General features: G+C 32.3%; 1 protein-coding gene across 4 annotated transcripts in view; it reads left to right on the plus strand.

Annotated features, from left to right (window-relative positions):
- The window catches only part of Elk (Eag-like K[+] channel), a 1,090,653-nt gene that overhangs the window by 741,743 nt on the left and 332,465 nt on the right, over positions 1-16,445 (plus strand). For all 4 annotated transcript variants that reach the window (XM_072525784.1, XM_072525786.1, XM_072525788.1 and 1 more), the window contains one exon: positions 7,829-8,054. In XM_072525784.1, the coding sequence (XP_072381885.1) occupies positions 7,829-8,054 (226 nt within the window). The remainder of the gene's footprint in view (positions 1-7,828; positions 8,055-16,445) is intronic.

The raw sequence follows: 16,445 nt of genomic DNA on the forward strand, positions 1-16,445 counted from the left end.
AATAATCTTGTGTGTAATAATGTGAATATTTTTTTGCAAAGTTTAGTTTCCAAAGCATATTTTTAATGGTAAATGAATATTTACAGTCCACTTATAAACTAAACAGGTACATTGATTAATTAGTTATCATATTGAATATTGTTTGGTAAATATTGTCTTGCTCTTTTTTTACTGTCACTTAAACTATTTCAAAAGGCTTTGTCCTCCTAAATCTTCTAGGTTGCCCAGAAGTTATCCACTAGTTTCCACAGTGGAAATAGTATAACCACAGTGTCACATTTCTAGGTCCTGATAGAGGTCACTGTTTGGCACGTACCAAGGAGCATCTTTAATGTTTTACAGTATTTTGTTCTGAAATCTTTGTATCATTGTTATATTGCTTGATCTTGCACACCCCCATAGTGGGCATGCATGAGTCCATACAGGTCTCAATATTTGTTTATAAAGTAGTATATCGATCGATAGAGTGTATTTTCTATTAACAAGCTAATATATTTTTTATGCCTTATAATATAACGCTTTTCCTGACGCGAGCCTTCCAGCGTGGTTTGGCCTCTATTATTATATCTAAATACTCAGTACATATATGAATATGGTACTTAGATATTGTTGATTATAACTGGAATATGTTGTTTTTTTTTATGGTAAAATAACGTAAACAGATTTAGCTACATTCAGCCTGATTCTCAATTTTTTTGTTTGGATTTGGTTAACTGCTATTTGAACCATGTTGGTTGCCCCTTTACTAGTGCTTGCATAGCTACTTCTTGCATAGCTATATCATCAGCAAGGATGTCAACTGTGTTGTCTTTCAGGGCAGGTATATCGCACGTGTATAGTAGTTTTAGGACCGGACTCAATATATTTTCTTGTGGAATTTCTTTTAACCTTGAGAAACAGTCTTTCTGCTTAAATATAAAATGCTGTTCATTTTTGTACGACTGTAAAAGTGATGAGCAATGCTTAGAAAAAAAAACTTCTTAACTAATTAAACCTTTATGCCAGACTTTATCGAAAGCCTGTTCTGCATCAAAGAAGATTTTATTTTGTTCTAGCGATTTTTCGATAATATTTGTGATTCTGTGTACCTGATCGATTGTTGAATGCTTATTCCTAAAAGTGAGTTGATGTGTCACAATTAGAATCCACAAGGAAACTAAATCCCTGTAGCTGGCTGTATACCATGTATCACAAAATACTTTTTGTTGCTCTCTCGCCAAAAAAAAAACTTGTTGCTATCAACAAGTCCTCGTAGACACTTTATCTCAGGACCAGCAACCTCATGTTTTAGAGCGTAAGCGTAAGCGGCAGCGTAAGACCAGAGTCTTACGCTGCCATGTCATCAATTCCAGTTGTAACTTTAACATCATAACTACGATCGAATAATGTCCCCTAAATTTAAATTAATAACGTTTAACGGGTTTTTACCCAAATATTTAGTGGCTCAAAACATGTACACCTACACACACATGATGATGGAATATAGATTCCGAAAACGTTTTGTAATTTAGTCCGATTGGGTGTTTTAATTAGATACCTTTTATTAAGGATTTTAAATAAAAACAAATTTGCCACAATTAGATTTTTTACTTCAATAATTGGTTTAATTCTTTAAAAAAGAAATTTCTTAAACAGCGGAAATATCACAGGAAGCAAAGATGTCGGCCTGTATGACAAAACTTTATGTACTGGTTTTCCTGGTTTAGTAATTATAATAGCTTCGGCCATTTTAGATATCATTCGTACACATTTTATTCTAAATGTAGCAATAATTAGGTTAGTTTTAGGCTCTCCCGGGAAAATTTTTCAGCTTCAGCAGCTCACTCGTAATTCTTCAGTTAATATTTTTCTTTATTTCTACAAGCACTGTTTTGATGTAAATAGTCGAATTTCTTTCTCTAATTGAACAGATCCCTTCTATCTTTCTTTATACTCTTAAGATGCATTTGGCTTGAATGTATTTTTAAGATATGTAGTTCTAGTCTAGTTCTACTTTTTGAGAACTATTTCTTTATTACCTCATGACTTAATTACTTTCACAGTTAACGCTCTGATAGGCCTATGTTTATTTTTGTTTTTTGTTTTTTAAGCTTTTAACAGTACCAAACTCATTACATTCAAACTTCAATATACAGAGTATAAAGGAAACCAGTGCTCGTATTTCTTAAAATTTAATTCAAAATTAATTTTACAAAGAAAATTATTAAAGTCATTATTAAGTCATTTCATATTAAAGACAAACAAATAACATACTACAACAAATGCTTCAATGGAGTGGTCTATTGTTGTTTAATACAGAAGGTAGATTGTTTATATAAAGCAATTCCATTCAAATGATAATGGCTTTGTAATGGGCTGTAGATCAGCAAAACAACAAAATAAAGTAGTAACGACTGTACTCAGTATATTGCCAAAAATCATGTAGGTTGTCAAGACATCAAATTTCTAAGTAAGTTCGTATACTTCATCTAATTTACTTATCGTTGCACGTCATTCGCGTCTTAGCCATGAGGTCACATGATACCAACACGAAATATTTAGGCGGTAGGTGTGTTCTTTTTTAGAATCACTTTGCCGAGTATACTGGCATTACAGCCGCTAGACATATTTTATTATATGTGCGTAGAAATAATATTTAAAGATTTCTATTAATGCTAACTTAAAGAAATACACAATATTATGTTTCATTTAATTTGTATAAATACATTATAAAGCGATTTTATGAAGAACATTTGTTCGGAACACACTGTAACTGTAATCGAACGAAGGTAATATTTTGGCATTTGGAACACTTATTTGACAGTTGCGGTGTTGACATTTTTTGTACTTTATTATTGCGAATTTTAAAGTGTATACCTCTTGTTTTATATTTTTACCTGTTTAATAAAATCTGTATTTTTAGAACAAAATTAGTGTGTTTTGTTTCAAAAATGTCACGTAAGAATTTAAATAGTCGCGCATGTTTGGAAATTTGGATGGAAACAAAATCGAATAATCGATATCTATGGAGATGGGCAAATGAGAGGGGAGATTTCGGGAGGCGAATGGGTTTCGGGCTGGAAGAAAGAAACGTTGTAAACATAATATTGAGAGGAGAGAAAGAATGGAGAGAAGTACACTGTCTGATTTCTGGAATAATAAAGAAACAAGAGCAGAAGGACAGAAGAGGAAATTGAGCCGTGGATCTGAAATTCATGGTTAATATTATTTATTAGTTTATGGCCTAACGTCTGAAACATTTTATGATTTACCGTAATAGGTATGGTTATTTATAAATTTTTTTATTGTAGTTGTTCATTGAGTGTCAAGACCACCTTTTTGGAACGGTGGAACGGTTTGACGGTTTTAGACAGAACACGGTTAATCCGGCACTACCCTGGAGTTTTATGTCCCAGTATTCTACTCGACCGAAAGATGCCAGTGTGTCGTGTTCCGTGACGTAGATGTCCAAAAAATATTTCCCCCAACGATGCCTGTCAGAATTCAGTGGATACCTTCTTAGGCTCTTACTGGAATCTGGCAATACGGCAATTAAAAAAATTCTAAAAACAATAAAATTATTGAGATAGTAGACCGTTTCCACACTTTATGAATGCACTGTATATATTATCTTAGATGATGATTTAACTGCCCTCTTAGGCCGCATTGTCTGGATGTATTGTGCGACATACCTTGTTTTCTTTTAAATTTAGTACTGTCTTGTGAAATGCGTTTCAGAGACAAGACAACAACAAGACATTTTTTAAAATAAAAATGTATTTAACACAACATCTTGTTATATATTTTTTTTTAAATAAAGCTGCTTGATAACTTTGCTTGAAATCAAGATGAAGAAACCTAAGGAACAATAAATAACGATACACCTACAATGATATTATTGATTAAATTAATTAGGTTTTTTCTTAAATATGTATAAACTCTTATTTAATTTATTAGGTATATTATGTTTTATTTAACATCAATTTTTTACAACAAATTATTTATTTAAATATGTGGTATTCGTTAGTATCCCAGTCCTGTCCTAAAATTTCAAAACAACGACTTACGTTTCGTTTCGTCTTGTTGACACTATTACTGAAAAGGGTCGTGTAACCTCCTGCCGTCACTCGTCGTCTACTTATTCATGATCGTTCATCGAGACGCAACTTTTAATGGATTCTGAAGTGGAAATTTCTGTTTTTCTCTCCGTCGAATCAAAAGAGAAGACTTAGAGCTTTATACTCCTAATGGATCATCTATTAAATATTTTTAAAACGAAGTCGCCTTTATAGCTCGAACCTACAAAACTGCAGATAAATCAATGTTTGCAGTATACACAGTGTAAGAAATGAGTCGGTTGTACAAAATGAGTTTTATGTAGGTATGGAACGACTTGAAAATTTGGAAAATTTAAATTTTTGGATATTGTAACGCACAGATCTCAAAAAGCACAGATCTTTAGTAAAAACCATTGAGAATATATATATATATATATATATATATATATATATATATATATATATATATATATATATAAAGATAACATAGCTATGGTAAGATGTAAAGGAAAACTATCACAACCTATCAAATATGAAACTGGCATTAGACAAGGAGATTCGCTGAGCCCATTAATATTTAATCTGATAATGGATGAAATCATAAAGAAAGTTAAAAAAAGAAGAGGATATAGAATGGGAAAAAAGAAAATAAGGATAATATGCTACGCCGACGACGCCATAATAACAGCCGAAAATGAAGATGACCTACAAAGATTAATTAAAGAATTCGAAGATACGGCGCTCATATACAACATGGAGATCTCAACAAAGAAAACTAAAGCGATAGTGATATCAGCAGAACCGAGACGATGTAAACTAGTCGTAAATAACAAAATAATCCAACAAGTGATGGAAACTGAATACTTGGGAATAAAACTGTCAAGCTACGGAAAAGTGGAAGAAGAAGTACAAAAACAAGTGAACATGGCAAACAGAGCAGCAGGATGTCTCAACAACACAATCTGGAGAAACAAATACCTCACAACGGAAACGAAAACCAGGATATATAAATCAACAATAAGACCGATAATGACGTACACAGCGGAAACAAGAGCAGATACGGCGAAAACACAAAGACTACTGGAAACAACAGAAATGAAAGTCTTACGAAAAATAACAAACCAAACTCTAAGAGACAGAGTAAGAAGTGAGGAAGCACATCGGAAGAATGACAGAAGATAGAATAGTACGAATAGCAAGAGACAAATCGCCAAATGGAAGAAGATCATTGGGACGACCGAGGAAAAGATGGTCAGACAACGTCAATTGAGGCTAAAAACCGAAGTAAAACAGGCATTTTGCCTATTTATAAAGTAGGAAGAAGAAGAAGAAGATCTCAAAAAGATTACTAATATTTCCCCATCATCTTCATCGACACACGTCTGACAGGTAGCGACATATCTGAAAAAAATATTTGGCTTCGCAATAGGAACTTCATCAGGCAAGAATGTTCCTGGGGATACAAGATTTGGGTGTATTATATTTTCTTTCCATAAGATGTACTTGCTTCAAGATTAACCTGTTTATCTTTAGCCTGCTGACGAGATATTGCCATTAAATCTTTATCGTCTGAAGAAGATATGTTGTATATAGATTTATAAATGCTTACTCTCGTTTTACAACCTAAGTAGTTATCTGTTATCATGGGTTCTTCATCAATAGGAAATTCGATTGAAGGCATAAAAACATTCTCATTTTCAACTGCACTTAGGTTACACAGGCTAGAAAACTTCGATAGTTTTAGCTGTTTATGAATATGTTCGTCTCGATATAACTGTTTTGAAACGTCTAACCCCTCTTGCTATTGCACTTTTGTGATGTTCATTATGCCTGGAATGGCATCCAAGGAATTTGGTACACGGCTCATTTCTTTAATCATGTCGTCTTCTAGGATCACCTTTACTTCGATAACAGTGGTTTTAAACAAATCTTAGAATTCTGAGGCTGTTCTAATATCATCACCCATCAAGACACCATGTCTGTCAGCTGTTTTTTTTTTTAAATTTTACACTATTCAGAGGGCCTCTACCATGCCCAAGCTCACTAAAAATCCAAGTAGATTTGGTCACTTGTTGAAAATCATTATCAAAGATAATAAATCAAAGAGTTATATTTGTACGGTTCCAGTATTGCGATGTTGGTCCGTCAGAGTAAATATGAAGTGTGTCAATTTCTTTGTTTTCCAAAATTGTTGTTAATATTGGTTTCGTATGAGCCCATATGGCATGTGCTTGATGATCTAAATTATCACTTACTACAAAAGATTTTGATTTCAAATTATTTTTACCGCTTCACAAATAATATACGCCTGTATGAATTTTCTTAGATATTTGTTTCTCAGCAAAGTGTGTCGACTGTTTTTCATTTGCCTACTTCGTAGTATAGTTTTCTGAAACATTTATTTGTATCATCACCTTATTTTCATGTAAATTTTTTTTAGTTCTTTTTCAGTTTATTGCAACCATAGATGCCATAGATGCCACCGTGTTTCTGTATAGGCGAAATATCTTCAAATAAAGCAATTTTCAATTTTTCTGAAAATGAGAACTCTTTTGTTATGTTAAAAGTCTTCTTCACATCTCTTATAATTTTCTCTTCTTGAACGGACCTCCACATAAAATATGTAAAAGAATCTCTATGATCGCCTAATTCAAACTCGGGAGTTTTGAATTATTCACATAAACCATTCATGCAGTCGTGAGACTTAATATTACAAATTTCGTTTACAAATTTTGACACAAGGTTTTTAATTGTGTGTAAAAGCACTCGTGTTTATTTTTTAATGCCACTATATTTTACATAGTCTCTCTTAGAGGGACACATTCGACTTTCATCATCTTGTTCGAAGAAATCAATTACTTTTTTTGCGAACTTCTTGCTTTAAAACAATTTGACATCAGTCTTCAAAATTGATTTATAGTTTCTTTCTTTTAGTCTAGCTGCTGACATCTTCTTGGCCGTATGTAGCATTTTGTATTTCCGCAAAGTGGTTCCACTGATACATTTATGAAAGACTTCTCCCAATGGCAAGTTGCTTGCGTACTGCAGGAGGAACGTGATTATCTTTAATTAAAGCATCAACTAACCTGACGATACTTGGAACACGTTCCATTGTGGCTTCTTTCCTTTGTAGTTTTTTGGTCAGAGATTGAATTTTCCGCTTCTTTTGAACAATCATTTCTTCCTGCTTTTTTATTTTTCGGTATGCTTTCGCCCTATCTTTTCTGCCTACTTGTCTTCTAACTGGAGTGGCTGCGACTAAGTCGTCATTTGATTGTGGGCGGCGTATTACTTATTAGATTTGCTGAACATTTTTTCTTTTCTATGTATTTTTTTATGCTTTTCTCAAATCTTGTTTCTGATTTCGCTTTTCTCGTTCGGTCATATCATTAATTTTCTTTACTTTGTTTCCTTAGCCCATTTTGTTTCTTTCTGTTCTTTAGTCATCTTATCCAAAAACTTTCTTTTTCTAGCATTTGCCCTTGGTGCGAATAAGCTGCACTATCTTTTTTAAACTTTTTTCGAGTATTTCGTTTATTTTTTTTATGAAGAGTCTTCATTATCCTGTAATGAAAAACCAACGAAATAATAAAAGAAATTTAATAAATATGTAAATGAATCGTCCTTAAAAACGATAATTATCATTCCGAGAACACAATAGCCATTTCGGGAACGAGTCATCATATGCAGGAACGTTTCCGAAATAACCATTCACGTAATAAAAATTCATCAATCATTTATATTATATATTTATATAAAACAAGTATATTTAATCATGTTTTCTTTTTCAGAACTTGTTAAGCTCGACACCGGCGCCCCTTCCGGAATATAAAACAGCTTCGGTGAAGAAGAGCAGATTTATAATCTCTCATTATGGCATGTTTAAAAGTGCCTGGGACTGGCTAATATTAATGGCTACGTTTTATGTAGCTGTAGTTGTGCCCTATAACGCTAGTTTCGAAACCGAAAGACCATCTGTGGTCCTCGACGTCTTCGTAGAAGCTTTATTTTTTATAGGTAAGTTAACTTTTCTTTTTCTTGAGTGAAAATATTCACCAAAAAGGATAAAAATATTTATGTTTGGTTTAAAAATCCTAAAGTTTCTTGATAAGTAAAATATACGGAAATAAGTTCCAGATAAGTCAAATGTTTTTTTTACTATTAGTAATAATAGCTATGATCACTTAAATTATATCTGTTGCCATTTGCTCTGCTTAAATGGCAGCTTATTATCTCTCTAGATACCAAGTACAAAGGATCAGTTTTGGACCCAGACCACGAAATTATTATTGAAACTAATAAAAAACTATAAGATAAGATAAGATAAGAAACTATAAGATATATAAGATAAAAATAATATATAAACCAACTATTTGGATATAAAAACATCAAAACTACGATGACACTAAGCGGTGAGGAAGGACTCACTATTTAACAGATAGAAATTAAGTCAGCTATCGAAAGACTAAGAAATTACAAAGCTGCTGGACCAGACCAGATACAGGAAGAAGTTCTTAAACTATTTGACACAGATCAAAAAGAACTTTTGACCACCCTCTTCAATAAAATCTACATAAACCGACAAATATCGAAATATTAGCTACTGTCAATGTTCATTCCGATTCGCAAGACGAACGCAAATCAATGCTCCTATCATAGAAGAATCAGTCACGCTCTGAAAGCTTTTCTTACCTTTTACATTATCTAAGCACGAGTAGACAAAAAACTTGATGAAAATATGCAATACACAATTTGGCTTCAGGAGGAGGCTCGAAGGGAATTACGAAGAAATACATTACAAGATGGGCCAAGCAAGATCAGCCACATGACAGCAACATGGAATATTGTGGAATAATAAAATAACAAAATAGAATAAAAGAAGAATTAATAAAAGAATAATAGTGTAACGAACTATTTTGCCTACCACATAGGGTATTACTATAAGGGGTTGAAAATTGGGACAGAAGTTACTGGGGGTGGAGATAGGGCAAGCAAAATAAACCAAACTTATGCGAACGGCACTCAGGGTTTATTTGGAGTAGCTGGGTCGTGGATAAGTTGAATGGCACAGGGGGATTGGATTGAGGCAACTACAAAAATGAAACAAAGGGGTACTTACATGAATCTCCTGGAACAAATGGACAAAAAAAAACCAACAGGAAGGACCTCTAGCTATTTAGAATAAGGACACCGGTTTGAGGTGACAAATTATAACGATTGCAACAACTAGTTGTAACTATTGAAATAATTATTAGAAATGCAAAATATATCTCTTTAAATGAAACACAAAAAGGGGATATAAACTTTTTTTCTAAATAAATAAAAAAAATGGTTTAGAGAAATAAATCAAGCATTTATTGTTGTCTCACCACAAACAGTTACAAACATAAATGGGACAAATTACTATATAGATAGTTACAGAGATAAACACCAAAAAAACAAAGACACGTGCTACAAAAGTGCAAGATGCTACAAAACTTACAAAAAATTGTTACAAATAAAGAATTATCTTTAAAATAAAACTATTCATAGAGACGTTAACTTTCTTTAAAAAAACACAACAAATTAATGTCAAAAATAATAAAACAAGCTGGCATATGTCAACATTAAATTTAAAACTGAGAATAATTATGACAGCTATGGCCACGCCCTGAAAGCAATTATTATTATTAAAAACGTCTATTTGTACTTTAAAATTTAAACACAAAAAGAGTTACCTTGAATGCACTAAATTGCGCTTTAAAAGATTTCTGGGGTTACCTTCTCTGCCACACGGTCAAATTCATCTCTAAACTGTGAAAGATGCTCTGAGACGGCTTCTTATGACAAATACAAACTTGAGGATGAAAGTTTGGAACACAAACTTTGGACTGGGTATTTTAAAAAACAGGAACAGGTAGAATTAGACTGCACACATTGAACTTTACAATTAACTTCACACTGCTACTTATTTTCCATAACAAAGAAACAATAAAAAGAAGAAAATTCGGACTAAATGCTGAAAGCAGTTGTCTCTGACAACGCCTCAGCGAGAGTGAGCTAATTCTTAAAAATCATTCGCTTAACTTGTTATTAACACAACACTTAGACGGAAAGGGGAACGCAAAATATGCTAAAAGCGACTTCGATCAAAGAAAATATCAAGGAAAAACGCATCTGTGAAATATAAACAAACGCTTAAAATGTGTTTATATCTACACGGCGACGCGAAGAGGAATTCAAAAAATTACTTCTTGTTTTAATATGTATACGAGGGGATTTCAATATGTATCAAGGAATTTACAAATGCTACAATAGAAGTGTAGGTAAAAATAATAGATAAAGTTATTATAATTTTTGGAGCTCACCCAAAAGATATATAAAAATTCAAATTACAATATTTTGAAAGTTCCTTAAGGACTTTGTTACGTACCTTGGAACATGATTGTAGTATTTAGTGAGCGAAGTGAGAAATTTGAAAACGCTGTTGATAAGGATTGCAATCCCGCAGCATTTTCAGTCCAGCTGGATTTTTGCAAGATAGGCCTGAACACAGCTGAATCCAGCAAAATGTGGAATCAAAGTAAAAACACATTTTTTTAACGTTTTTTTTTTGTTTATTTAATATTTAAGCTTTAAACTAATAATAATTCAGAAAACTCAAAATAAAAATTATCTTAGTTGTATATAATCAAATAAGAACGTATAATCAGTCTCAATTCGCAATCAATCTTACCTCCCTTTAAGTCAAAATGGCTAGAGCAAATGCTACAATTATCAAGATATTAAAAAAAACTAGCCAGAAACAAATCACCTGGAATAGATAATTTTTCAGCTGAACTATATAAAGAAGGTGGCCATGATACCATAATGGCATTACAGCAGCTTATAAAAGAAATATGGACACAGAAATCCCTCTATAATTATTAAAATATGAAATACTTTGCACCATACACACAAAAAGGTGATATATTTGAATGCTCTAATCACAGAGGAATTACGCTTTTAAATGCAGCCTATAAATATTTCTTACAGTACTATGTCACCGTATGGCACCATATGCAAAACAGATAGTAGGAAAATACCAGGCTGGTTTCAGAGTTGATAAATCAACGAAAAGAATCTCAAACTTTTGCACAACCTTTTTACAGACAACTCTTACGCCACTGATTTAGTTAAGAAAATGCTTTATGACACCCCTTCATTCCTTCCTCAGAGTATGGTAGATGAATTAAACAGCATCAATACAAATGTCCAGGGAGGAGTAGTTGGTGCCGAGCAAATTGACACCAACATCCGAGAAACAGGTGAAAATGTTACACAGATTATAACCAATGAACCAATTACAGAATACACAATGATTTCTCTATCTTATTATTTCTCTACTTTATTATTTTTATAATTTCAAAATTGCTAATAAAACGGTATTTTCAATAAAAAGCCTTTACACAAAAGTAAAAGACAAAACACCTAAGGAGCAAATGTCACATGTAGGCTTCAGCATTCCATGCAAAAACTGCAATAAAAAATACGTAGGTCACACAGAAAGGCATTTAAAAAATCGCATAATTTCACACAAAAACAACTGCCGACTGCATCAGGACCGTTGCTCATTAGCGCTTCATGTAGTAAATGAAGGACATCAGATGGACTTTGATTCAGTAGAGTTTCTAGAAAGGGAAACCAATTAGAAGACACAGAAGTGGCTTGTATAGCACAAACAGAGAACAACATAAATAAAAAAACAGACATCCACCACCTTAGTGAAATCTACTCCTTCCTTCTAACAGTTGACAAACAGCATATGAAATTCAATAATTCAATAGATTCCATTTTAGAATAGAATTATTATATTACCATAGTATCATATAGTTTAACAATAGACTCTTAAGAAAAAACAATACATTATTCTATACTATTCTTTAACCTTTACATAATAACTAGGTCTTGGAATTAACCAAGATCTAATTATCAACCTCTTGTTAAAGTGATCTTCAATCACTTTAACAATTTCAATTGTTTTTTAAATAGCTCCAACCTGAGCTTTTAATCAAATACAGTTATAGACATCCAATGAAGGTAAGGGCCACTAAAATCTCCACTTTACTTCGACCATCAAAGAGAGAAGAAGATTTTAGAGGTTAGTGTCTTCAAACCAGCAAATTAACGACATTGTCCATATTACATGATATAAAGTTCAGGTTATGAATTAAATAAAAACGATGTAAAACTCTCTAGAGAGGACTTTCTGTCCGATACATAAAAGAAACTCTTGTGTTTTGTCTTTGTACCAGTTTTTTGTAAATTTACAATACATGTTTTTTGTACGAAAACTTATACAATTTTGTACAAAAATTTTTATAACTTTGACTAGCTTTCTTTACGGCGTCAATCTCAAATCGTAAGTAACATCAAATTAGTTTAAATACACTGTCAATTTTACATGTAAAACTATTTGTAGCTTATCCCTGATGATGTCGATGACTATCGACAAAATATTGGAATAATAAAGAAATAAAGAGTACACTTAGCCTATTCTTTCAGCTGTTTTCCCAAGGAGTCTCAAAGTATATATATATATATATATATATATATATATATATATATATATATATATATATATATATATAATATTAAATAATACAGAAAGTGTAGGGGTACAAAGAAAGTTTTTAAGTGTAATATAAGAACAAAATTTACGAAAGGTCTCTTAGAATTTCATTTGAAAGATGTTTGCGTTTATTTGTTTTGTATGGAACAGAAACTCGAATTCAATTTATCCGCTGACCTAAAGTAATCAAATAGACTGTTGAAAATCGTTGAGAAGTATCTCTTTGCACATTGGGATCTAGGAGTAACAATAAAATGAGTAAAATATCTTATATCTCTTATTATGTCTAGTACTTTTATTTCGGAATTATTGAGATTTGAGAATTGAAATTTATATTGCATATTACTTAGACTATATACCAAATTTAATATTATAATTGGGTTTTTACGGAAAATAGTAGCCATATATAATATCTAATATAAACAAATAATTCTTTAAAATTAATATTAAATCTAAAGACCAAATGTAAAAAAGAATTTTTATTTAAAAATATTTTATAAATTGATTATAATTAAAAAGACCCTATCGAGCTTCATCACAGAACTTTTTTGGACTAACAAGTCCTTCATCGGTGCATTTACCAGGTATACATGAGTAAAGCCACTAAATATATGGGTAGAAACTCTTAAAATGGTACAGAATTTGTTATTTATTATATATTTGTTAAAAAGTTGGGGCAATGTTAAAATTTTTAACAGATATACTAAGTTGTTAATAACTTTAACATCACAACAATTTATTAACGAAGATATAATAAGTAACAAGTTTTGTATAATTTTAAGAATTTGTGCCGACATATTTAGTGGCTTGACTTACGTACACCTGGTAAATGAACTAAATATGGACTTGTTATTTCAAAAACGTCCTGTGATGTAGCCCAAAAAGGTCTTTTTAATTAGATACTTTTAATTAATTAAGATTTTCAAATAAAACTTTTGTAATTTAGGATATATAGCCAACTACAGGAATTTTATTTTTATTGTGGATTTTAACCTTGGATCCGTCGCACTGTTATAAAATATCCAACATTTTATCCTTTTCCCGGATAACTTCATGAAAAATTTAGTTACACACTAGTGTCATTTTTAGACAAAAGGGATTTCCTATTGAATGGCCCTGAGAAAGAATGCGACGTAAAAAGAGAAATCTGGCAGCACTGCCTTACGCATCAACTCTCCTGTCTCGGTCCACCGTTAACATTGCTAAGTGCCGGCCTACCAGTCTTTGAAGATGAAGCATCTGAAGCTTTGTATTTGACCTATTGACATTCTTCGTCAGTTAATCGAAGTATATGGGTAAAAGTCCATATCTGTTCAATATGTTCGCAAATGGTGTAGAGAATTCTGTGAAGGCCGAACAGAAATTCATGATAGGAGGCGGAGTGCAAAGCATTCAGTTTCAGGCAAAATTGTCAAAATAGTTAAACGACTATTGCTTTAAGATCAGAGATTTACCATTAACGATCTTGCTTTGCGTATTCCTGAGACTTCTTACACCACGATTTATCTCCAGTGGTGTGAGGCTTCTTCATGACAACGCTCGACCTCATGACTCACATCAAACTGAACAACTACTGAGAGATTTTGGCCGGTCCGTTGTGTCCCATCCCCCCTTCTACAGTTTGGAACTAGCACCAAGTGATTATGACTTATTCACAAAATTTAAAGAAACACTTAAGTATCTTACGCTTTAGTACCGATAGTGAAGTCAAGAAAGAGGCTACTTGATTTCTCAAAACTCGAGTAAATTCATCTCTCAATCTCAAATTTTGGCCAAATTGCTTGATAGCTGAAAAATGTTTGATAATTGAAGAACAAAAATAAAGATTTCTATTTTTAAAATTCATGGGAACCTAATTTTACGAATGGCAATCGTAGATTTCCACTCGTAAGTGCATCTAGAAAAAGTGTAGTAATGCACATGTCCAAGGGTACCGAAAAGCGTAACTTAATATGAGTACAATTAACTTTTGTAATATTAATCTAAAGCCCGAGCAAGTATGTCTTCTTTTCTGTTAGATAAAATCTAACGACGCAAGGCGACTGAAAACGTTTAAATGTTTAAGTATAATTTTCCAGTATTGTGGCTAAGTCTTTTTGTACTCAGATATCTATAATTTTCTGCAAGAAGTTCTTTGTGGTTATTTGCCTAGATGGATAAACAAGATGAGGCCCAGCTACTCAAGCAAGACAAAGAAATTCCATCCGATCAGGAAGTGCCCGTAGACTCTGACGACAATATTGACGATGCTCTTGATACTGTGGAAGTTGAAATAAACGATGGGTAGTGTAATAAAAGTGGAGATGAACAAGAATGTCAGTCCGTTTCTATCCAAATATCTGCCGAATCGATATTTGTTGGAAAAAACAGACTAGAGTATTGCAAACACAAACTAAATGTAAATAGAGAGACAACATCACAAGCTAACATAATAACCAAGCTACATGGGGTTAGGTTGGCCGCTAAAGATTTAAAAGCAATTTTAGATTATTGGAAATTGTTTTTCCAAATACCGTAATTAAAGACAGTAAAATACACGAACCAGAAATTAGAGCTTATGCAAAAAGTTTTTCAGAGAGAAAGAGATTGCCAGCCCACAGATTTTGATGAAATAAATGCTTTCATTATCATTATGATTTTATATATGGCTGGTATTCAAACATGTTATCAGCTTAAGACTTCTAATTTATTTACCAGTGATGGAACTGTACCTAAATTCTTTGCTTTGGTACTAGGAAAAAAGGTATAATTAAAATTTCAACATAATGGAAAACATATTTTAAAAAACTTCTTACATAGAAAGGCCAGGAAAACAATACATGTACAAAATATATACAAAATACACTACAAAAGAAAAAGTTAGAAACGATTTTGTTTTCTATAAGAGAGTATTAATAAAATAATATATGTATGACAAGTTATTTGCTCAGTTACCAAAACTATTCCAAATATACATAACTGTAAAAAAAATGAGCAATGAATAAAATATTGATGGTAACCATCGAGTCAATGCAGTCATCAATACAGAAAGAAGTAACGGTCCTAAACCCTAAAACAAAAAATAAATACCAGAACAAAAGTACATAAAAGATGCAAATTTCAGATATAGAAGATAACCAGTAAGCTTTTAATTGCAATAACTTAAATAATAGAACATTATGTATATCGTAAGGAATTGCATATTTTATTTATTGATATATAAAGTATACGATAGCCTATTTTTAAATGAACTCTGGAATTCAGTAGAAATTACTAATATTAACAGTAAATAGAAACTTGTATGATGACTCAACCCTTGTTTAAGGGAACATTCATTAGTGAGGGTTTAAAGCGTAATAGAACTTAAACAATGCTGTTTATCGCCAAAACTGTTAAATATTCTTAGAACACGGTACGCGGTATTTTTATAAAGTGGTCTGTCTTTACATATTTCAAGGAAGATGAATCCAAAAACTATTATTGTTAGTTTGTAGTGTGAAGAAGAGAAGAACAACAAAATACTTTGTTGTTGTACTGTACAAAAATTGATACTTTGTTTTCTAAACTAAAATAAAAAAAAAGGAAAGGACGACCCAGACAGAGATGGTTTAATAAGTTGACATATTTGATAGGTTTGACAGTCGCAGACCTGCAACGGGTTTACAACTTCCCAAATGCCATCGAGTTGAGCGGCTTCAGTTTGCCAGAAACCATACTTATTTGACAGTAAATAATTATTGGAGGCACGTTTTATTTACTGATGAGTTCAGGTTTGCCCTGAGATCTCCAGATGGCCGTTAGCGAGTATGACGAATACCAGATCAGCGTATGGCAAAATA

Source organism: Diabrotica undecimpunctata, chromosome 3 (assembly GCF_040954645.1).
Source record: "Diabrotica undecimpunctata isolate CICGRU chromosome 3, icDiaUnde3, whole genome shotgun sequence".
NCBI lineage: Eukaryota > Metazoa > Arthropoda > Insecta > Coleoptera > Chrysomelidae > Diabrotica > Diabrotica undecimpunctata.